The sequence below is a fragment of the Microtus oregoni genome, unplaced genomic scaffold, assembly GCF_018167655.1.
Source record: "Microtus oregoni isolate MIOR12 unplaced genomic scaffold, Mior012 000048F_ref0000485, whole genome shotgun sequence".
Taxonomy (NCBI): Eukaryota; Metazoa; Chordata; class Mammalia; order Rodentia; family Cricetidae; genus Microtus; species Microtus oregoni.
The window spans coordinates 14,095,530-14,121,265 of NW_024543222.1; the positions used below are offsets into that span (position 1 = coordinate 14,095,530).

The 25,736-nt window shown below is 36.6% G+C and overlaps 1 protein-coding gene across 10 annotated transcripts in view; it reads right to left on the bottom strand.

Annotated features, from left to right (window-relative positions):
- The window catches only part of Tanc2 (tetratricopeptide repeat, ankyrin repeat and coiled-coil containing 2), a 331,636-nt gene that overhangs the window by 122,478 nt on the left and 183,422 nt on the right, over nt 1-25,736 (bottom strand). For all 10 annotated transcript variants that reach the window (XM_041635617.1, XM_041635621.1, XM_041635620.1 and 7 more), the window contains 2 exons: nt 22,696-22,882; nt 9,999-10,262 (listed from right to left, as the gene is read on the bottom strand). In XM_041635617.1, coding sequence (XP_041491551.1) covers nt 9,999-10,262; nt 22,696-22,882 — 451 coding nt within the window. The remainder of the gene's footprint in view (nt 1-9,998; nt 10,263-22,695; nt 22,883-25,736) is intronic.

Sequence of the window (25,736 nt, forward strand, 5' to 3'; positions counted from 1 at the left end):
ACCCCCAAGTATTTAAAAGAAAATTGAAATTTCATTCTACCTGATTTTTTAAGATAGAACCTCACAGATCTTATCACTTGCCAAGGGAGGTTCTATGATATTAACAGAGAAATACATTTCATATTCAAATAGAGAACAGAAACAAACTAGAAAGGCCTAAAATTATTACTTCAGTAAGTTCTAGATAGTGGTTTAAACAACTTAGCTTTTGAAAATAAGTGTTTAAAATAAAATATTGGTTTTATTGCAAGAAAACACAGCTACCAACTTATCACTGAAGATTAGCATAAATGTGGCAGAAGGGAAGAAAGCCCAAGGATTATCTCTTCATGACTGCTGGGCCTCAAATGTTTTGCAACGATTTTCCTTTCTTTCTGGGTGAGAAATTCTATTACAGGTGAGATTTACAGAAGATGATGTGCTAGTTGTCACAAGCATATGTTATTGGGAAGAGGAACCTCAGTTGAGAAAACACTTCCATCAGATTGCCTGTAGGCAAACCTGTAGAACATTTTCTTATTAATAATTGATGTATGACATCCCCGCCCACTGTGGGTGGTGCTACCCCTGGACAGGTGGTGTTGAGGAGGGGTGTATAAGAAAACAAACTGAGCAAACCAGTAGGCAGCATTCCTTCACACCTTCTGTTTCAGTTCCTAACTTGTGTTCCTGGAATGTGACCTGAGAGCTGTAAAGATGAAATAAGCCCTCTCCTCCTCAAGCTGCTTTTGGTCGTGGTGCTTTATTATAGCAATGAAAACCAAAGACAAATGACATAGTGGTTTGCCTTGAAAGTTTTACAAGCCACTTTTACTACTAGTAACATAAATCACCTTATGTGATACTTGATTATAAATGAGTAAAAGAGGAAGCAAAAGGGGTAAAGGAAAAAGCCTGGAATTTTCTCAGCTTAAGGAAACAAGCCCATGGACAGAAAATATAGGTCATAGGAAAGCTGTTTGTGGTGACTAACCTTAGGCAATAATACTTATTAATATGTTAAAAACAAAATCGACAGTAAAAATGTCAACACAGTCTTAATATTTTTGCCACTTTTTTTTTTTTTTGAGATAAGGTCTCAATGTAGCCTTGGGTGGCCTGGAGCTCTATCTGTAGACTGGCCTGGAGCTGTATGTTTATACAATCTTATATATAAAAAAACTTAAAGTAGTGTTTTGATGCATTAAGTAGCAAATATTCTAAAAAAAAAGAAATAAAAAATCAATCTCATTTAAAAAAGACTCAAAAGCAGTAAGTGAAATATCTAGGACTAAATTTTAAAATAAAGGGATAAAAAAGCTCTACAATGAGAAACTAACATAAAAGAAACTAAAAAGGACTGCAAAATTGGAAGGACATCCTGTGCTCACACATTAGAAGAATGGATACGGTTAAAAATGTCCACACTACTAAAGTGATCTATAGATTCACTGAATCCTTATCAAAATTCTTCACAGAAAACATACTACCTGACTTCAAAACCCTATGAAGCTCTAGTAATCAACGTTACATGTTTTGGCATAAAAATAGATTCATAGGAGTCAGAGGAGCAGAATAAAGATTGAAAAAAGTATCTCTACAAGTAACTAATTTTTAGCAAAAGTGCTAAGAATATACACCAGGGAAAGGAAATTTCTTCAGTAGTGGTGCTGGGAAGTGGAAGTGCACAAGCAGGGAGAACACTCATTACTCACCATGTGAATGAAAACACGGCAAGGTTCCCAAACTAGGAAATCACTCAAAAGCAAAATGGAGCAACCCTGATGGAGAAGGGTTTTTGTAGAAAACTCAAAACAGAAGTACAAGGAACCAAACGGGATTACATCAAACTCTTCGACCCTGCCACTTGAAGCATCTCCAACCCAAGTAATTTTCTGAGAAAACTTTTTGTCATAATGTGTCAATCTTACCTCTCTCCCTTTGTCAGAAGGTACTCTGGTTATACTTTCTCTGCTTCTCTGACTGATCTCCCAGTCAAATCATGAGCCCTGGTAGGCCTCAATTCACTAAGTTGAGGGTGGCTTTGAACTCCCAACCTTCTTGCCTCCACTTCTCAACTGCTGGTGTTTATAGGCGTGTCTCCATACTACTTATGTACTAGGTTGTTTAGACCAAGTGGTAACATCTGATTTATTTTTGATTATCCTATTTCTTCAGACAATGAACTAAGTGTCCTGAGCATAATGCTCAGTGTTGCCCTCCTTACATTTAGTGATCTGCTGGCTCTAGCCTCAACCCTATCACCTTTGTTTTAATACTTGACACCACTGAATATGCTTGGCCTGGTGATGTACAGATCTTTCCTCAGATAATGCTGATGCTGATTTTACTTTTTTTGAAAGAGCACCACTTATCATATTATGTAAATTATTTATTATGTTTATTTTTTCCAACTACAAAGTAAGCTTCATGGGGATAGGATCTTTGTTTTCCAACAGATGACAATTAAGTGCTCTGAACAGTGCTTTGAATAGTTCATGCTCAATAAATGCCTGAGCAATGACTAAATATTATACACTTAAATCTGTATCTTTTTGTTTTGTTTTGAAGACAGGGTTTCTCTTTTGTAACAGCCCTTGCTGTCCTGGAACTCACTTTGTAGATCAGGCTGGTCTCGAACTCACAGAGACCCCATCTGCCTCTGCCTCCCAAGTGCTGGGATTAAAGGTATGCACCACCATCTCCTGGCTTAATACCTGTATCTTGAGCTTAAGGTAATATTTAAACAATTAATTAATAAGCAAATTAACATTGTGCCTTTGGGTAACTTTGAAGATAACTATAACAATAATACCATCCTCCTCTATAAAGACTCTTGAGAGCTCTGTAAGGACAAATACATTCCCATTCATAATGTCACTCTTACTTTGAAAGTATACTGGCAAATACTTCTGAGATAATTTTATCAGGTTAAATTAGTATTATAATGTCTAGTGAACACTTGGCAAATATAAAAAATAATTACATAAATTCAAGCAATATGAGGAAATAGAAAAAATAAATCTACAATAAAAATTTTTAAGTAAAAGAAAAACATCTAAAAGGAAGTCAATAAATCCTGTCATTTAAAAACTGTGCTTTCAGCAGAGGAAGAGGGAATAGGAAAAAGAGAGAAAACCTATTTTAAAATTAGATTTTTATTAGATTGAAATAGCTAAAGACCAATACTTGTAAAGCATTTAACAAATAAAAGCATTCTTTAAAAAGTGAATATAGCTTAGATATATTTTGGACAGAAACAAACAAAAAACAAAAACCACCCAGCAGACAACATTTGGTAAGAGCATTTCAGAAATCTGCCATACTGATTTTAGACGCCTATTTAGTTATTTCTTCTTATGTCAGTTGTCACTAATGGAAACAGACCATAGGGATACAGTTATCGCTCTTGCTGAGCTAGAACACGGATGGAGGCTGCAGGGAAACTTTTGTTTCCCATATTTGGGCAGAAGCCACTTTGCTATATTTATACAAATAAAGTCATTATTCTGACTGCTGAAAAGCCCCTTTTGATTTTCTACAAAATCTTCATCATAGTTTTTAATCAGATTCATTTATATCCCCTTAGATTTGAAATCTGCATTTACTTGCTTAAGATCTTTTCTTTTCTTTTTTTTTTATTGAGAAAAAAAATTTCCGCCTCCTCCTAGCCTCCCACTCCTCCCCCACTCCCCCCACTCCTCTCCCCCTCCCCCCACTCCTCTCCCCCTCCCTCTCCAGTCTGAAGAGCAGTCAGGGTTCCCTGCCCTGTGGAAAGTCCAAAGTCCTCCCCCTCTCCATCCTGGTCTAGGAAGGTGAACATCCAAACTGGCTAGGCTCCCACAAAGCCAGGACATGAAGTAGGATCAAAACCCAGTGCCATTGTCCTTGGCTTCTCAGCAGCCCTCATTGTCCACCATATTCAGAGAGTCCGGTTTTATCCCATGCTTTTTCAGTCACAGTCCAGCTGGCCTTGGTGAGCTCCAATAGATCAGCCCCACTGTCTCTGTGGGTGGGTGCACCCCTTGTGGTCCTGACTTCTTTGCTCATGTTCTCCCTCCTTCTGTTCCTCATTGGGACTTTGGGAGCTCAGTCCAGCAAAGGACACTGTCACTAAGACAAAAAGGCAACCCACTGACTGGGAGAAGATCTTTACCAACCCCGCAACAGACAAAGGTCTGATCTCCAAAATATATAAAGAACTCAAGAAACTAGACTTTAAAATGCTAATTAACCCAATTAAAAAATGGGGCACTGATCTGAACAGAGAATTCTCAACAGAAGAAGTTCAAATGGCCAAAAGATCTTTTCTTAGAAAACTGTGCTGCTCCAAGTACTAACAAATGGATGGAGAGATAACATTTTTAAGAGTTTGTTTGTATTTTTCCAATAGAACCCTCTTTCCCACACAACGCACAACAACAGCTGCTGCAGACACTTGCATGCTTCCAATTCATTGCCAATCTCATTTTAAGACACCAAAGATGACCACTGACAGCCGGTTGATAATTCCAGCCATGCAACCACAGATCCACAATAGTCACTTCCTTCCAACGCAAAGCTTAAAAACAAATATACAACAACAACTCAAACTAGGCATGCCACGAAACTCAGACTTTAAAATTTTCATCGCTTAGAATTTTAATTTAAAGGTATATGAAATCTAAATTTGTATTTAGAAAACTGAGCAACTTCAGGAAAAACCCAAGCTACCGACTGTCCTAAGTCACCCTGGGTCATTTTGCCACTCGAAAGGCTAGTGCACTTCCTCTCCACTATATCCCTAGTCATCAAGATGAAAGGTCTTATAATTCCAGTAAACAGTACTATCCTTGGATGTAGAACCTAATTTATGTTAGTCACGTTTCTAAAACTATACAGCTAATCTATTTGACCAACATATATTTCAGTTGATAAAATACAGATGATTATTTTAGGAATTTTATAATATATATGTTATTATAATACTATATATGTTAGGAGTAAAAGTAAAAAGATTAAAAAAATTAAAGTTATTTACTGTTAAGAACAGTTGTATATGAGCTCACTCTACTGTCCCAGAAAAAAAAAGGGTTGTAAAGCCCCAAACAGGGTCTTTGTCTCATAGAATAATTTTGTTTTTATTTTACTTAAGCTTTTCTTTGATTTTTAGACAAGGTCAGTCTCAACTCACAAGGTAACTGAGGAGATGGCTTTATTTCTTGCTTCTTGCCCCACTTTCCCCTTCCAAGTTCTGGGATTACAGATGTGTAGCATCATGGGAACTTATGCAAAAGAATGTAATTCTCTTCCGAAAGTGGGCAGAAATATATAACATAGAAAGAATCACTTAAGAGATTACTACTGTAGGTTTTAAAATTGGTGCAAATGGTATCTTAACTTTTTTTTTTTTGTAGTAAAGACAGTACTTTATTAAATGTGTTCCCAGCCTGGTGCAAACTGACCATTAACGATATCAGACTCCTAAGTGCTGAGTTTACAGGTGACCCATCACACTACACAGTCAGTGTAGCTTTTTACACCGTTATTCAACATTATTTGATCTCTTTGTATTACTCATACTAAGTTTAAAAAAGAAGGGAAGTTAAGAAGTTGTATTTGAACAAAGGCTTTTATTTCTAATATTAATCCCCCCTTTACATGACTCCTAGGGGCTTCTATGTTTAAGACAATTGAATAAGCATGTGGGGAACAAGAGAAGAAGATAGGGGAGGGACAAATATTGCGTGTTTCCTCTGTTATGAAGAATCTTGATTAAAAATATTTTCTATGAAAGCAGGAAGGAGACCATTTCTGGGGATCACAAGAAACCACTGGGAGGCAGGGACGAGGAGGTTCATGAAGAATGAGGATGGGCAAAGTACAGTGATACAAAAATAGACTGAAACTTTTGTACACAAACTAGAATTTTGATAAACAAAGAAGAATAAATACACTTGACTTTTTCCTATTTGAAAACCTCGGTTACTTTTTTTGTTTTATGAGACAAGGTTTCTCTGTGCAACCCTTGCTGTCCTAGACTGGTACTGTATGGTTCTGAATTCAGAGATCCATCTGCCTCTGCTTCCTGAGTACTAGGATTTAAGGTGTGTGTTATCACATCCAGCTTCTCAGTTATTCTTGATCATCAAGGTTTACATTACTCACTTTGCAGAAACATTTCTATGTACACATTAAAAAGTGTATGAAAACATATATGTATATAGACAGAGGTAAAATGTAAAGATGGGACTCTTCAAAGCTAAGAAAACTAATTTAGATATATTATTTTAATTACCAGATTTCATGGTGTTACTGGATTCTTATACATTATATACTTCGCAGGGTATTCCCTATGGAAGTAACTTTATTTCCTTACATTCTGGAAATATCTTAAATTTACAGTCTATCAATGTTTGAAAATGACTCATTTGGTTCACAGCTCATTTTCCTGTCTCTGTGGAAGCATTCTTGATCCTACTGCACGTACTGGCTTTGGGGGAGCCTAGGCAGTTTGGATGCTCACCTTACTAGACCTGGATGGAGGTGGGTGGTCCTTGGACTTCCCACACGTCACGGAACCCTGATTGCTCTTTGAGCTGATGAGGGAGGGGGACTTGATCGGGGGAGGGGGAGGGAAATGGAAGGCGGTGGCGGGGAGGAGGCAGAAATCTTTAATAAATGAATAAAAAAATAAAACCATGGTTTCCAGAGTCAGAAAACAATCTGAAACAAACCATTGTCTGACTGCTGACTTGCTCTCTAAGCAACAGTAAGCCTTGTCCAGCACCACTTATAAGAATTACCTGATAAAGTATCTTGTCATTGTCATGCACACTATTTAAACAGTATAAGAGCCTAATTCTTCAGGGTCATCCTATCTGGCCTCTAATGGTATATTCACGTTTCCCTATAATTTTATCCATTTATTTATTGAGTGAATTATATATGTCCATATGTGTCACCTTGTGACATTTGGTTTTCTCCCTTTGTCAAGAGGGTTCTATGGATCTAACTAGGCAAGAGTAATGACTATACCAGTTGACCCATCTCATTTGGTCTTCATTTTCCTTTAAAGTTGTCTGATCAGCCCTCTCTCAAAAGCCAAAGAGCTATGTTAGCTAGAAAGACTTAAAATGACACTGCTTTGACCTCCTGGCAAAACGATTAAGGATAATAGAATTTTGTTTTAATATGAGAAGAAGGAAAGGGAAAGGGAGAACACAAAGTATGTAGAAGAAGGAAATAATCTCCAACCTTGAATCAAAACAAACTCAAATGACAGAGAGATTAGTGTTATAATATGTAATATAAACAATACACCTGCTAATGAAATGAAGAAAAGATATTACCAAAGATCAATGTCCACTAAAAATTTTGATAGACTTCAACAAAATTAAAACTTTTGTGCTTTACAATATATCAACAAAAATTAAAAGATGATTATCAAAGGGGGAAAATATTTGCAAACACATGTTTATAGTTAGAAAAATTTTATATATATATATATATATATATATATATATATATACACATTTAAAATTCAGTAAGAGGGCAGACAACTCAATCAAAAGCTATACCAAAGGTATGAGTAGAAATTTCACTAAAGAGAATGTGTAAGTACTAGTAAGTACATAAAATAAGTTCAGTATTATTAAGCATTATCATATTGAAAATTAAGGCCATCATCAAATATCACCTTACATTCATTAATTATAATCATAAAGGTAAAACAAATGCCAATGATGGAAAGGACATAGAGGAACAGGAACCCTAGTACCTTGCTAGTTAGGAATGTAAAAGGGCATAGTAAGTTGGTATACTTTGTAAAATAATGTGGCATATTCCTAAAAAGTTAAATTCAAAATCTAACATGAAGGGCAAGTACACTCCTAAGTACCTACCTAAGAGGAATGAAAACATGCATGTCTACATACTCATACACTCATGGTCAAAGCAGCACCATTAACAATGGGAATAAAACTGACTGCTCTTCAACCAGTAAGCAATATTGTTTGTGAACGCCTATTTTTCACAGACATTCTGAGTACAATCGCTAGGTTTTAGGTAATATATATTTAGCTTTAAGAAAACCAATGTATAACATACTCCATTAATATGCAGTCATTTTATCCATCACAATCCCATCAATGCTTGGCAATGCCATCCTTCTAATCTTGTGGCTATGACTGCATGTGGTATTTCATAATAATGGACAATGAAGGATCTCATACTTCACTCTACTTAATGACCCTGGATGGTGGAAGAAGATAAAAAAAAAAACTTCAGGGTCAGAAATGTAAGTTTATCACTCAGGAAAAAAGGAGTAGCTGAAAGTAGTTTCAGGTCCTTGAATACAAACTTTCACAAGGCAACATGAAGAGGGGTTAGTAATATATACAATTGGCTGCTGATGTAGGAGGGTCTTCTGTTTTGTGTTGATTTCATTGGTTAAATAAAGAAACTGCCTTGGCCTTTTGATAGGACAGAAAATTAGGTAGGTGGAGTAGACAGAACAGGATGCTGGGTAGAAAGGCAGTGTGGCAGACGCCATAGCTCTCTGGCCAGAGATGGATGTAGGCTAGAATCTTGCTGGTAAGCCACAATCATGTGGTGATACACAGATTTATTAAAAATGGGTTAATTAAGATGTGAGAGTTAGCCAAGAAGAGGCTAGAGATAATGGGCCAGGCAGTGTTTTAAATGAATACAGTTTCTGTGTAATTATTTCGGGTAAAGCTAGCTGGGTGGCGGAACATGGCCTGCTTGCCTCATCACTACAGGCTGCAATATGAGAGGCACCACATCTAAATAAAGATCAATATATTTAGTAGGACCTAAGAGAGAAAATTTGCTGTCACCATATAAAAGTGAAGAATCTTCTAGATAAGTCATTCCCTCATCATCATGCCTGGTAACAGGTGCTGGTATTTTTTTCTCCCCCAGAGGTCAGAACCAAAAGAACAGGCAGAGAAAGAAAATGAGTGGCAAGAAGCTAGCATCAACACAATGAATCATTTCATTGTTTGTTTTTCAATAGAGTCTTGTGTTTGTACTTCATGCTGGTATGAAACTTACTATGTATCTGAGAATGGCCTTCAATTACTGACCTTTTTATCTCTATCCCCAGAATGCTAGAACTACAGGTAAGTACCACCACACCTGATTGCATAACTAATAATATCCCTGGAAAGTAAGTCTGATGGTAATGTTTTATTATTCCATATCACAAAATAGATCTGTCCGGGCATTAATTAGGAAGAGGGAAAGGCAAAGACAATTTTTATTTTGTAGTCTGGACAAAGTGCAGATGATGATACATTTTGAAAATGTCAGGATGGCTATTTTTGTAAATTCCTGGTTTGAATTATTGAATAGCAACATAGCTGTATTAAAAATATCCCTGACATTACTCCTGTGTAGTTACTGAGGAAAAAAAAAAAGACTTGGTATTCCAGTTACTTATCCTCCTGTATCATTCTTTTGACTGATCCTGCTAGTGGCATTTGTTTGAGTTAGGAAATGAAGGTACCCGGCTTTCTAAACTAAGCCTGTAAAGGTTTTGTGAAAATACTGAACTGAGAGAAAAAAGAAGCTGAGTTTCTTGCCTGCTCATTTAAACGATGGATGATGATTTTTGATATTCAAACTACCAAAATATGCTCCAATTAAATAATGGTTATTAAAACTCAAGTTTTAAAAGTTAAAACCTCAAACTAAAACTTTTGTTGCAGTACTTGAAACTGAATCCAAGACCTTATGCATATGACGTAAATGCTAAACCACTCAGCTACACACCAAGACCTTAAAATTTTTACAAACAATAAGATTAACTAGTTTATTTGCCCTCTTTTTGATTTTGTTATATGTTTCTGCAAATCTTGGGAGGAGAACTGGGAAACCACTTGATGAAAAAGATGAACCTTCTCCTAGTTTCAAAGGCATAAGGTACAGAAACACAAATGGAAGACTGGTCGTATTTCTGTTCACTACATATTCAGCAAAATATTCTTAAACAAGAAAAAGAAAACACAACTTACCTGCTACTGAATTTGGTCGAGGCATGAGATACAAAGGAATAGATTGTACTGACTGGGATAAAACCGTTTCCAAATTCCTCTCTTGGATCTTATTCAGACTGTATGTGGAGGCAGTCATGTTTTCATCTACACGATACAGACAGGAGTCCATGCTGGATTTCTGAGACTGCCATGGTTTTAGGTTTCCTCCAGATCCTAATTCTTTACCACTTTCCCCAACATATTTTGTACGCTCCATGTTTTCCGAATAATTTGTCAGCGTAGCTGAAAAAAAAGTATACTGATATTTAAAAAAATAAAAAGAAAAAATTAATCTGTTTATGATTAAAAATTCATTAGTAGATGAGAATACTACTAACATTGTCTTTCAGTTACTATGTCCTTTTTACCCCTAGATGTTTAAATGACCAAAACCATTAAACAATCATATCTTTCATGTATTTAACAATTTCTTTAAATTAAACAAATTCATACACCAGTGCCAAGGCACCAAGAACATGGCCCATCAATGCTAAGATTTTAGAATTACCCAAAATGTATCTGCATATTTTTATGGACTGCCAGAGAGGACCAACAGTTTCTTTAAACTCCCTCTATTCCTCGTACTTTTTACCCACTTAACTTATTTCCTAGCTCATGTTTGTACGCACACATGCACCAAACAACAATAAAACATATGATTAAAATAAACAACAACAAAATAGAAATTAATACAATAGAAAGAACCTGTTCAAATAAGAAAGCGACACAGGCCTTTCTTATTCTTCTCAGTTCTAATCCTTTGCATATCACTTGTACGTGGCATGCTAAAGAATAATGATTTTAATTAAACTAAAACCTGAAAGGTCTTCTAGAATTTTATCTAGTCTTATTAATAATTATACATGAATAGGAACATTTTCATAACCCCAGAAATGAAAATATGAAGAACAGTAAAGTCTAAATTATTGAATTTTTAGTAATAACTTTAAAAGAATAAAACATATCATCCCAGGAGGGTTTTATACTTAGTTCATGTTCTCTTCCTATAATTTGAATGTGGCTATTTCCAAAGAAAAGAAAGAACCTGAGGAGGTAATTTCCATAATACTATGAAGTATAGTTTTATTTCTGTAAATTTAAGTGGAGGTCTGAATTTTGTAATACAAAAGAAGATAAATTAGAAAATAAAACCTAAACTTCCTTTAAGAAAAAAAAACAAGATTTTTTTTTCTAACCACACAAAGAAAAAGGATTTGGAAAAAGAAACTAGAAAAGGTGAAGAAATAAGACTCAACTCTGAGACCTGAGGGAGAGAAGTGAGAGTGGCGGCACAGGTCTGTAACACTTGGGATGCATGGGGGGATGATCACAAGTTCATGGTCAGCTTGGGCTATACAGTAGGCCTGCCTGGATTATCAGAATTGAGACCCTATCTCAAAACTAAAGGGAAACCAGGGAAGAGGTATACACTCTGGAGTCCTCCGGAAAAATGAAATTATAAATGCCATTGAACACTTTTGGGGACCTGGGAATTTTGGAAGTCAAATCCCCAAATTTAGCACTTTTGATTTCCTGCATAGTAGTCAGTTGTAAAAACCAAAAGAAATGGATGAATGTATGATGAAGGGTAGGCAGTTAATAAAATGAAGCAAGAAAAATTGTGCTCCTGTATCTCAGCCAGTCTTTGTAAACAAGGAGAAACCAAGATAAGCAGAAACGAAAGATGAGGTAGGTGGTAGCAACTTTAAAAAATTAACCAGCTGTGGAATCCAGAAACTCTTTTGAAAAGAGAAGAACATGGAGAAAAAATTAGGGACTAAAATTAACTCATACATGAAACACAAACATACAAGCAGGCAAAACACTCAGGCACATAAAAATAAAGAAATCTTAAAAAAAATCAAACAACTTAGTATCAACTCTATAACCCCACTTGAAGAAGGGAGAAAACAAGCGGGAGGACACAGGCTAATGTCCCACTGCCATCGTTCTGAAACCAGAGAAATAGTGAGCAACGAACTCTATTTCTGGCTGTGCTGTTCTGCAGTTTCAGAGGATGCTGCAAATGTTAACAAGATGCAGAAAATAAATGTGCTCATTCTTCAGTGCAATTTTTATAGTACTCATACTAAAAATATTCTACCTAGGGAATAAATGTATATGTTACCTGGGCAAACATTTAAGTAAAGAATGATTTACTTTGAAAAAATGTACATGATGGCATATTTTAGAGATATATAACTTGTTCTAAAACATAGAACTTATCTTTGCATATCAGTAGTGGTAAAATGCTTACATAGTTCCCAGTATTATATTATATTCAGGTATTTTCAAACTGGGTAAAGGTTTTTTTTTTTTTGGTGTGTGTGTGTGTGTGTGTGTGTGTGTGTGTGTGTGTGTGTTAGGGAAACAGGTAGAAGAGACCAATTAGACTTCCTTTTTAAGGTTACTGCCAAAGAATAGACTTTCAGTTTTCAGCTTTTTAGAAGGCAGCCTTCTCAATAATCTAGGATTTCCACAAATGAGAGCATTTTTTAACATAATTCCCTAATTCTCAGTCACTCCAGATAGCAATTTCATACTCACTAAATCTGGTCATTTGCTTTGACTATTTTAGACTAGTGAGCAAATGTGGTGATTTGAAAGAAAATGGCTCCCAAAGGGAGTGGCACTATTAGGAGGTGTGGCTTTGTTGGAGTAAGTGTGTCACTGTGGGGTGGGCTCTGAGGTCACTTTTGCTAAGCTTCCCTCAGTGTGACTGTCAGTCGACTTCCTGTTGCCTCTGAGTCAAGATGAAGGACTCTCAGCTCCAGCCCCACCTCTTTCTGCATGCTGCCACGCTACCTGCCCTGAAGATAATGGCTAAACCTCTGAAACTGCAAGCAAGCTCCTTTGATTAAATGTTTTCATTTATAAGAGTTGCCGTGGTCATACTGTCTCTTCATGGCAACAAAAACCTAACTAAGGCAGAAGTTGGTACCAGGGACTGGCGTATTGTTATGATAGTCCTGACCATACTTTTGTTTGGAATAATATGGACTTTGGTACTTTGGGTAAGAAAGCAGTGTCATGCTTTAAGCATTGCTTAACTGGGCACACTAGTAGAAGCATGTTAGACAATGGTGCTGATAATGACTTGAAATGCTGGGGGTTGGCTCAAAAACTTTCAGAGAAGAATTTTAGAATGTTGCTTAGAAATCATTTTTGTGATATTTTGGTGAAGACAGTGGCTGTTTTTTTTTTCTCTCCCTCATTTGAAGAGTCTGCCTGAGGCTAAAGTGAAGAGTTTTGGATTAAGTCCATTGGCAAAAGAAATCTCAAAACAGCCTAGTATAGACTCTGTCATGTGGATATTAGTGGTAACTCTAACATTTTACTTACTTATTTGCTGGTGGATATCTAGGCTGGTTCCATTTCCTGGTTATTGAGAACAGTGCTACAATACAGCATGGATGTTTAAGTATTTCTATGACATGACGACAGACATTTTTGGGAATCTAGGAGCACTAAAACTAGATCAGATGCCAGATGTAATTTTAGTTTTTGAGGATATTCCCTAACAATTTTTATGGAGCTTACTTGTATTTTGGAAATTTTGCACAGAAAGTATGACTAAGCTGGTTTTATTGGCTTGGAATCAGTAGGTATAGAAAGAACTAAAATAATCAACTCACACATGAAATATCAGAAGGTAAATTCTTTGACCAGCCATCACCAATTAAAATTTCCATCATTTTTGCTTAGTCATGCTTACATTTTTAGGTGACTTTTAACTAATTCTAACTACCTACCTATCTAATGACTTGCTGTAGCCTAACTAAGTAGTATGTGTCAAGTTGCAGTGATGCAAAAAACAAATCATAAATCCTTAACCTCAGAAGGGTAGGTAACTCTGAAAGAGATCATATATGAAAATAAAATAATAAAATAAAATGCTATTTACAGCAACATGCTGATATCTGCATATTCAATCATTCTATGGTATAACATGAGGCCCTGCTTTGTTGGGGTTTCTGTCCTGCCCAGTTCCCACAGTCATTAGGTCCCAAAGAAAAGCACACAGAGGTTTCCATAAGGTATAAACTGATTGGCCCATTAGCTCAGGCTTTGTATTAGCTCTTATAACTTATATTAACTCATTATTCTTATCTATGTTAGCCACATGGATCAGTACCTTTTTCAGCAGGACAGGTCACATCCTGCTTCTTTGGTGATCTGGGCAGGACTGTGGAGGAATGGGCTTCCTCCTTCCCAGCATTCTCCTGTTCTCATTGCCCCACCTTTACTTCCTGTCTGGTTGTCCTACCTATACTTCCTGCCTGGTCAATCAGGGTTTATTTAAAACATGTTTGACAGAATACAGACAATTCTCCTGTACCACTCCCCCCCCCCCCCCGCCTTTTTTAAACAAAGGAAAATATCCATAGTCCATTTTTTGGAGGAATGTGGGCCTGTATGACCACTGCACTGGCTAGTTTTATGTCTACTTGACCCAAGTTATAGTCATTTGAGAGGAGGAAACCTCAACTGTGAAAATGTTCCCATTAGATCAGGCTATAGGTGAATCTATAGAATATTTCTTTAGTAAGCGATTGATGTGGGAGGGCCCAGTCAATTGTGGGTAGTACCACTCAGGGTTGGTAGTCTTGAGTTCTATAAGGAGACATGCTGAATAAGCCAAGAAGAGCAATCTAGTAAGCACTAATCCTCCATGGTCTCTGTAACAGCTCCTGCCTGCAGGTTCCTGCTCACTTTGAGTTTCTTCCCTGGCTTCCCTCAATGAACTCTAGATATGTAAGCCAAATAAACCCTTTCCTCTCCAAGTTGCTTTTGGTCATGGTGTTTAATCACAGCAATAGTAACCCTAACTAAGACATCCTGGGAGTAATTACTTTTTAATCTCAGTTTCCAAGCCTAAGAAGAAATTCTATCTATATGTAGAGTAGTACATACAATTATTTTACAGCCAGGCTGAACCACTCACTCTATGCTTATCTCCAGAGATGCTTGGAAACCTGGTACTGGCTACTGACCAAGACAAAGGAAAGTGGAGTAAGCAATGTGCTGTTTAAAGTTTGAAACTTCTCTGGTGCACCCAGGAATAGCTGTTTCCTAATAGTTTATATGTGAAAGATTTAGACAGTCTGACTTGGCTATGTGGCCTGAGGGCATCACTTATTTGAGTGGAAATTCCTGGAAGCTCTCTATGACAGCAAGGCTGTCTGTACAAATCTTGGTGATTTATGTTCAGGTCAGAGCAGCGATTACAGAATAGCTGGAGAGCTCCATCTGGAAGTACTTGGGTCCCCCTGGGCATATCTGCACTCTCTTCTTTCTCCAGTACCTTTATGAAAGCTTTCTGACAAAGGTTATAGAGCCTTTCAATGATATGATCTGATTAGTTCTCTACAGATTTCTTACAGGATCATAACGCACTAAAAGAATTCAAACATTGTATCTGGACCACAATCTTTGTTTAACAAAGTGGTTATTAACCTCATCAGGTTAATTATACAAGAAAAATGTCATTTGATCTTTTAAGTAATTTCAATGAACAAAGTGCCAGATTTGTAAAAAAAAAAACACACACATTGCAATACAAATACAGCCCAATGAATACTTAAGATCTAATGCTATGTATTATAAGCAAACACTTTGGAAAGATGATGGAGTTGAGAATACAGGACTAGAAAACTTAGTAATGAGACTGCCCATTTCTGAAAACAAGTAAGAAAGGCACGAAAAAGATAATCCAAATTATCTAGGACTCAGCAAATGACTCAGAGGGCAACTTGGATGAAATAAAGAACACAACATCCTACTGGACTAAATATTCCTTAAAGAACAAAGGAAGAGCCGTTAACTTTGCTTTTTGGCCATAAAAGTGAACATAATCAATGAACAATGAACATGGTAATAGTCTGTAGGTGTTAAATGATATAAGGCTATTAGACATAAAATCAATTCTTTCAAAAAATTCAAGACTGAAAGAAAAAATAATCCCAAGACATGACTAAAAGAGGGACTGAAGATTAAACTCTTCTGGAGGGAACTGTGATTTTTCAGGTAAATAAAAGACAGAAACCAAAATGGATTCACACTTTGGTCATCATTTGCTACACATCCATTCCAAAAGAATCTAATCGAAACTTGGTATAAAGAATGAATATTGGAAATTATATATATATATACATCAACAAATTTATCTCAGAAAGACGGGTTATAAAAATTGTTGTTTAATGTAATAATGGCAGATGATAATTAGTGGTAGTAAGGCACAAAATTTTATGCTAATAAAATTATATTAATAAAAATTAAAAATATAAAACTACTCTACAAGTATTTGAGTTTTCCAGCTCATATTTGAAGAGCACTGTGATTTTGAGGGGGAAGATAGGATGCCATAGGGAAAGCTTTCTGTGGTACATAGAGTATCATATTTGAGGTGAGTCAAGACCACATAGGATCAAAATAACTAGTAATCTGAAAGTTTTCAGGACTCTAGAGAAGACATTTATAGTATTTAAAAACTGAGGCATTTCTAGTTTCCTATTTATTATAAACAGTATTTTAAATATTTTGGCATGTTTGCCAGAGGCTGATGTTGGGTATCTTGCTTAATTGATCTTGATCTTATTTTTTGAGACAAGGTCTCTCACTGATGTGGAGTTTGCCAATTAGGCTAGACTGACTGGCCAGCAATCCTTAGGAATCCTCATGTCTCAGCCTCCCCGGCCCAGGGATCAAAGGAGCACATCACTGTGGCCACCATTTTACATGAGTATTAGGAGTGGGACTTGTTCTCGGCTTACATGGAAATTACTTTACCAGCACAGTCATCTTCCCAGTTCTACTTTATAATCATTTTTGGACTTATTTTCTTTTTTCTTTTCTTTTTTTTTTAAATTTATTATTTAATTATGTGAACAGTGTTCAGCCTCCATGTATGCCTGCAGGCCAGAAGAGGGCACTAGATCTCATTATAGATGGTTGTGAGCCACCATGTAGTTGCTGGGAATTGAACTCAGGACCACAGGAAGAACAGTCAGTGCTCTTAACCTCTGATCCATCTCTCCAGCTCCCAATGGACTTATTTTCTTAATTTTAATTTTGTTTTGGATTTTCAGTTGTTAGGATACAGGAGTGGAATTTATTTTTGTGTTGATTTTGTATTATAAAACCTTGTTATATGCTTTTTACCTACTCAGTATCTATTTCAAATAAGCAAATTTAAATAAGTATAAATATGTATACTGTAAATAGCAGATGACATTCATACTGGATACAATATATACAAATGCTCTGATTTGGGAATCCTTAAAAGAAAAACAATGCAGAAAAATATTTGATTCCATTTGTTAAACACCCTCATACCCCTTGGAGTCTTCAAGCTCTCTGTATTCTTCACAAGGCTCCACTTACTCCTCCCAGCATCCTTTTGTCTTAGCTGGCTTTCGGGGTACTGCACTGCTCCATCTCTGCTACTTATCTATTACTTGTTTTTGTTTCTAATGGCTCATTTTTCTCCCACCTGCAATATTTGCTGCTTTCTTTGTACTTAGGTTTTACTTTTGCATGTAATGGGAAATTTGTATAAGAAATGCAAAGTAAAGAGAGACACGGTTTTATAACCATTAGTTACTAAAATTATTAAGTCAAATAATCTGGGTCTACACTTTCATTATGAAATTGAGTCAGTTGTGCTACACAATACAGATATTTTCTAATCTTAGAAAGGCTAAAAATTCATATATAAATTACATACATGATTGGGAAATAGCATCTTAAAATGAAATATAAATTTTTTTTCAACAGAATATATAAATATAAGAGATGAGTGGGAAAGGAGTATAAACCACCTCACAGTTCAGATGAGATCTTGTAGTCAAATATAGTTGGTATAAATTTATCTTGAAATACTCATACTTTGGGGTTTGGGGGATTATGGTAGCAAGTCATGACAAACATATGAGAAAAGAGAAGAGATGCTTTATACACTGCTGGAAACACTCTCACATACTTTCATGACCCAGAAGTCCTAGTTTCAGGTATGCATCTGAGGAATGCTGTGAATTACAGGCAGTGGGGGTAAGCTAAATGTTCATAAATGAAATGTGAGGAATGCTTGCTTAGTGTACTTGGGGCAGTCAGAGAAAATGGGTATTACACAGTTCTTTAGAAAGTTTTATAATAACATGAGACTTTGTATATTTCACACACAAAAAACACACATCACAGTAACATATACTTTGAAAGGCTACATTAAAATCTAAGAAGCTATATAAACATATTAGAATACCTACAATGGGAAGGGATTGAGCATAAAGGGCAAGTAATAAACTGAGAAAAGCTTTACACAGATTAATCTGCATATAAAAAGAAATGCCAAACTATACTTGCAGTCCATGAAGAGAAAAGCAAATGATTTTGTCTCGGGATAGACATGAATTTGCATGTACAGAACTGAAGAGGAATACTCTCTAGCCTTGGATGACAGAAAACATTCATTCCCCTTTCACTTCTCACCCCTGAGTACTCACTTAAGGATGTGCACAGCCAAACTTTCAGGAGTCTAGAGAGAATCTAGCAGTTGATAACCTAATCAAAATAACTTTAACTTCAGACGGGAAGGTAATGTGGTTCACTGGGTAAAGGCATTTTCTGTACAAGTTTTGTGACCTGAGTTCAATCCCTGGAGTCCATATAAAGGTGGAAGTAGGAAACTGATCCCACAAATGTTCTCTGACTTCCACATGTATGCTGCAGCATCCTGTTCTGTCCCCAATCATGAGTATATAAACACATGTGTGCACACAGAAATACTGATTAATGAAAAATTTTAAGGAACTTTTTATTTTTCTTTACTCCCTCCCACCCTCAAAACAGGGTCTTGATGTGTAGCGCTTGCTAGCCTAGACCTTCAATCTTCCTGCCTCACCTTCCTGAATCCTGTGCTTTTTAGATGTGCAGTGCTTGTTTACTTCTTTTCCCATAAAAGTTTACTGTCATTATTTTAACAAAAATATGTGAAAATGCTTGCCTATATACAAGTATTTTGTTTTCTATGCTGCCAATATAAAGTTTTCTTTGAACATATATTTAATGTTCTTAATTATAATTTTCATTTGCATCTATCTGTAGAACCCTGAGTTCCAAAGGCACATACAATGAAGAACCAATTCTATGGCAATCACCTTCTGTATTCTGTAGGATCTTGTCATCTGGTTTTAACAGATGCATTCCCGACTCAGTAATGACAGACTAAAAGAAATAATCACTCATGCTCAAAGGACTCAATACTGAAGCAATTACTCTAGCTCCTGATTCAATCATATTTTTGAAGAAATCTTCATTTCTCTTTTTTTCCTCACACACTCAAATCTTGACTACATTCCAAGAAGATATGGAAATTTAAATCTTTTCTTAAAATAGGATGTGCTATAACACGACACAGGAACACATCATGCAAATGTCTTCTTGAATACTGAAAAATATGTAGCTTCCAGCTCTGGTTTCATCTTTGTGCATTCTTCCTTTGTCAAAGACTGTTTTCTAAGCTTCTGAAGTTTCTCCTTTGGATCAGAATCAGGTCGTGATGGTGCTGGTAGGATGATGCAACCTGCAGTCTATACTATCAGTGAAGAAATCAATCATGAAATCACATCGCTCAATAGAAAACTCACTGCAGCAATTTGGCAATGACCTTCTCAGTGTGAACAGTGACTTTTAGTTTATTCTTCTAAGTTCAGAGTGTGACCTGCAGAGAGGCAGCTCTGTGCAGATTAATATTTATTGTTCTAAGTCTGGGGTCTAGTTGGGGCTATTGTCCAGATCTTCCTGTAACATGGCTACTCCAAGGTGAGTCCCAGTCTAACTGTCTATATTTTATGCTTCCGTATTATTCTACACAATGTTGGCTTTAGACTATGACATTTTTATTGCCCGGTTGTCAGGCAGAAATGAAATATACAGAAAGTCCACTTACATTTAGGAGCAAAGCCCAACTTTCTTAAGGTGGACATTTCTCTTCTCAGAGTATATACACCGCTTTATACTGCTATTGTTCTTATCTGAAAAGAATGTATCTCAGACTACTTGTTAAAATATACCTAATATCCCAATTATTAAAGGAAATACATTAAAAACACAGTTCATTACATTTCCACCATCCAACCTTCTCTTGCCCTCCATCTCTCTACCAATGAGTTCGTTCTGCTTCTTAGATAGTCTTCATTCTATTCATGTTTTTTGTTTTTGTTTTTGAGACAGGGTTTTTCTGTGTAGCCCTGGCTGTCCTGAAACTAGTTCTGTAGATCAGGCTGTCCTCGAACTCATAGAGATCCACCTGCCTCTGTTTCCCAAGTACTGGGAATAAAGGTGTGCGCCACCACCACCTGGCCTTGTTTTTGTTTTTGAGAGAGGGTTTCTTTGTGTAGCTCTGGCTACCCTGGAACTCACCATGTAGGCCAGGCTGGCCTTGAACTTACAGAGATCCGCCTGTCTGTCTCCCAAGTGCTGAAATTAGAGACATGCACCACCATGCCCAGCAATTTCTTGTATTATTAAAACAAAAATCTACATTTTATATATGAGAAAAATTTTAATCTAAGTTTAGTGTATTTCACTTAATGTGCCAATCTCCAAGTTTCCATTTTTCTGCAAATGATAGCATTTCATCCTTCTTTATAGCTGTATAAACCCCGGTGTATGTATATACTCTATTCATCTGTTGATGGTCACTTTGGCTGACAGCATCATTTGATTACTGTGACTAGTACAGGGTATGGAGAATCCCTACTGTATCCTGACTGACCAGCTAAGGAAAGCCCAAGGATCCCTGTCTCTGCTTTCCCAGAGTTGCAATTACATGCATGTACCATCAAGACTCTTTGTTTTTGTTTTTAAAATGTGAGTTCTCGTGATCAAACTCAGGTCACCCTTGTAAGCACTGTACTGACTGACTGAGCCATCGCTTCAGTCCTACTTGACTTATTGAGATTTTTATTTCCAACATTCTCATTTGTTGTTGTTTTTTCTCCCCCTTCAGAATCTTTTTACTAATTTTTTTCCCACTTAGTGACCGAGTTTGTTGACCTAGTCATCAATGGACTTTACTTCATTTGTTTCTTTTAATCTTCTTTGAGGTTATTGATTATTTTTAAAATGAGACTTCTGGATTTTTTGGCATTTCAAGCATTTAAATATCTTTAGATTCAATTTCTGAAGGGTTATGAATTTTAGGAGAGAGGTTGCATTGTCTTTTCAGATTTCTTTTGATACCTGTGTACTGATTTGCATGGATATTCCTCAGATCTTATATGGGGTCTTCTTTGTGAGCATCTTTTGTTTGAGGCCCCCAAACCACTCAGAGGGCAAAACATGCTGCTAAAATGGCAACACCATCCAAAGAAATCAGAGAAAGAAAACGAATCTTAAAAAATCAATTAAAGACAACTACTACATCATGAATGAACATGGAAGAGTGGCAAAAAATAATGTAACATAAATTATGATTTAAAAATTAATAAAATAAAGGGGGCAAGAAAGGAAAAAAAAGAAGTTTAGTGAAAAGGAGAAATAAAGTAAGAAATAAAAAATGAACTTACAAAATACAAAAGGTATAAAGGTAAGAAGAAGAATACAAAAGATTGCAAAATATAAAGAAAAAAACAGTACTTAAATATAGTAATAAGAAAAACAAAGGAAAAGAGGCAAAGAATTAAAAAGGCTTCTTCCTGGATGCTCTACTACTGGAATTTTCTGGGTATGTGCTGGGTTATAGCTGTAGTCTACTAGAGTTCCTCTTGCTTCCTACTGCTTGTAATAAGGGGTTGAGGGCCAGGCCTGTCAAGTGTACCTTGCCAGTATGAAAGCTATGTTCACTCTAGAAGACTTCTTTCTTTACATACTGGGAGCTGATTCTAGACAAAAACCCAGTTTAAGCAACCAGAGGGTTTGTGCACCTGTGGAAAATGTCCAAGCCATGAGGTGTCCTGGAGAGGGGGGAGATAGACAGAGCATTGAGTCTGCTCTGGAGCGGGACAGGAAGATCACTTAAATACTCTGCCTATGTAGGCTCACGCTTCTGGGCTGCATTCAGCAGTAACTCACCTTGGTGCAGACTCTGAGAGATCACTGGACCTACGCTCTGAGCTCCGTGTCTCTACAGTGACCCACAGCATATGGGGTTCCTTTTTTTGTCATATGAACACATGGGCTAAGGTCCCAGAATTATAAGCAACAGAATAAACTTATTCTACTTTGTTAAGGGCAGAAAATGGGATGTTCTACTACTAATAAAAACCACGTCAGAAGGGACCTCTAAACCTCATCACACATGAAACGAACAGACTCCAGGACAACTCAAGTTGCAGATCTTTAGCCATTCAATCTTAATCTCCTTTATCTGTTTTCACAAAATTCTACTACACTAGTGAAGAACTAATTTTTCTGGACAATTATGGTGGCAGCAGAGAAAAAACATGAAAATTTACAGAAACCAGTGTATAGAATGTTCTATAACTTATCAAATAAGGCCTGAAAAAAGTGATTAAGTAGAAACAAATGTCTCTCATTTTGTTGACCTTTACTGCTTCAACATTTTTAAAAAGGACAAGTTTACATACATATCTCAATATATATCTCTGAAAATCTTAGGTTTGCATTTAAAAAGAATAAGAAGATACAAAATGATTATTATAAAAAAGGAACTCACCAATGATGCCACTGTCCCTGCTTTCCAGGGTGGAGGTTGGACTGGTGACAGCGCCATAGCTACAGTCCTTGGCAGCTGCATTTGTACTGACTGGTGGGAGCGTAGAGCAGGGGCTGCTGGCAGGGGGAGAGGCAGTGCTGCTAGTCAGGGTGGAGCAGGGACTTATCCGCTGGGTGATTGCTGAGGTCTGAAAAATTAGAGTCAGTACAAAGTAAGATCAACTGGTCAGCTGTAAAAATGCATCTCAAGGCCAAATAGTAATTGACTAAACAAAAAACAATAAATATTATCAATGTAGCCTTTCCAACTGCTACACTGGCTTAGTCTTAGGTTTCCAGGATAAGAAATCCCATGTTCTACAATTAAGGTAAAACCTGACCACTTAACATGAACAGAGACTTGTGGCTATTTTTCTACTTTAGAAATTACCAGGGACATTTCTGTTCACTAACAGAAATGTCTTCTTAAACACAAAATGCTATTTCCAATCAATGAAACTTTTGGAAGGTTTGGAACTTTGTCTTGTTAAAAAACCCTCCTTTGACTAGAAAAAGAATAACTCTGTAGCTGAGGAAAAATAAAGTTCTTAATGAAAAGAAGGGTCTTTTTGATACACAGGTCACAAATGCAGAGGAAAATACCTTATTCTATAAGCTTCTCTAATAATACAAGGTAAACGGTGTTAACACAAAAATTAATTCTCGTAAAAAGTGATTACATGCGAAGATAAATTTCTATCTTGAATAATTCTTACAACTGAGATGATGACCTTTCTAAGTTTCCGGAGGAGGACAATCTTGAACTACTGATCCTCTTGCCTCCCTGTCCCAAGTTCTCCTACCACATGAGTGCACCATTATGCCCAGCTTTCCTTGGTAAGTCTTTAATATGAAGGGATTAAAAATTACCAAAAGGTTGGTGATAATATATTCTGATTTGTCTAACTAATGAGATTCAATTTTTTATTCAGCTCTTTCTTCCCAAATAAATTACAAAGTAGTGAATAAAAGTACTTTTTTTGGTCAAGCACTAATTTTATCCTTATAAAAGTCATACGTGATCAAAGACGAAATTATGTGAAGAAGCACTAATGATAAATTTTAATATGTTTAAACATTAAATTTAAAAGAAGCCTTTCAACTCTTTTACATATAGTCTCCATCAATAGTCTCTTTGATGAAACTGAGTCTACATTTAATAACAAAAAAATGTGGATACAATCCTCATGTTTAATTATTTATGTTCAATCTGTGTTGGATTTTAGATTCTGCACAATACCTGGTTATAAAATATACATTTGAGTTAAACTAAGTCTCATTATATTACAACCAAATAAATACTTTCAGTCATATTAGTAATATTAGAAACTGATTTTTATTTACAATGAAATAAGCCCTCAAAATCTGAGGTAAATTTCTTTTCCTATAGAGTATTTCTCCAGAGAAAAGAGGAGTTCCATTTGCATGCAAATGGATGGAAATAGAAAACACTATCCTGAGTGAGGTAAGCCAGACCCAAAAAGAGGAACATGGGATGTACTCACTTATATTTGGTTTTTAGCCATAAATAAAGGACATTGAGCCTATAATTAGTGATCCTAGAGAAGCTAAATAAGAAGGAGGACTACTGAGAACTCAAGAACAATGGCAATGGGTTTTTGATCCTACTGCACGTACTGGCTTTGTGGGAGCCTAGGCAGTTTGGATGCTCACCTTACTAGACCTGGATGGAGGTGGGTGGTCCTTGGACTTCCCACAGGGCAGGGAACCCTGATTGCTCTTTGGGCTGATGAGGGAGGGGGACTTGATGGGGGAGGGGGAGGAAAATGGGAGGCGGTGGCGGGGAAGAGACAGAAATCTTTAATAAATAAATAAAATAAAAAAAAGAGGAGTTTCAATTTCTTTGTAACCTCTGTCTTTTCCGAAATATTACTGGTCACTAGAGTAATCCTTTTACACAGGAGTGCAGCAAAATCACTTAGGAGACACATTGAGAAAAAGCTCCAACAACACCAACAGACAGAGCTCTATAGCACCTCAATTTAAAAATTCAACACACAATGTTTTCTTAGTGGTCAGTTGTACATTTGCCTCACATGTAGGATGGCTCACAAACACAACACGAGGGCTTTGGCACTGTGGGAGAGGGGATCATCCCTGGACTCTTAGGGCAAGAGGGTCTTGGCCTTAGTATACACTAATAAGGGAAGGAAGGTGATTTCACTCGCCTGCCCTTGCTAGGGACTAGAAGAAGAAAGTTAGTTCCACTCCTTCCACCTCTCAGCCAGGAAACCATCTTGGTGACGTATTTCATTCTAACCATTGTAATATGTGGTAAAGGGACTAGCTTGGTCCCAACCATTATAGGGAGGTCAACACACAATTTTACCCTTCCTGTACTCAGTTTACATAGCTTGTAGGCTGATAAAATGAACTGCACTCGATGTTTTACAACAGGTATATCTATACTTGTCATACATCAAGAAGTTTTATTTTGGGATGAATTCATTGTTAACAACTTATTTCTATATGCAGACAAGATTCTCATTCTGGTCTTTGTCAACAGGCAGTGTATGACATACATAATATAGTCCATGTAAAGGTTAACCCCAAATTCACAATTTTTATGTTACTTTCTAAAAAAATAAAGCAATTATTATTGAACACATGCTTTAAAAGTCTTAAATATAAAAGCAAAAGCTGTAAATTGTTTAGAAACTCAGAAAACTCTTCAAGGCTTAAGAATTAAAAGACAACCCCTACATTTATATATGAAGGCTAGTAAACGAGGTGCAGATATTATTTTCCATGCTGTAGGCCAAATGGATATCTATTCAAGTTACTCCAATTCTACAAGCTTTTACCAGTTTTCTAACCATTCTCCAAACGGAGCAAAACCAAGTTCACTCTCTGGACCTTTTCTAAGGTTCCACATATAGGTGGATGGCTGGTGAGATGGCCCAGTGGATAAGACCTCTTGCACAGCTTGATGCCCTGAGTCTGATCCCTGGAACCCAGATAATGCAGAGAGAACTGTCTCCA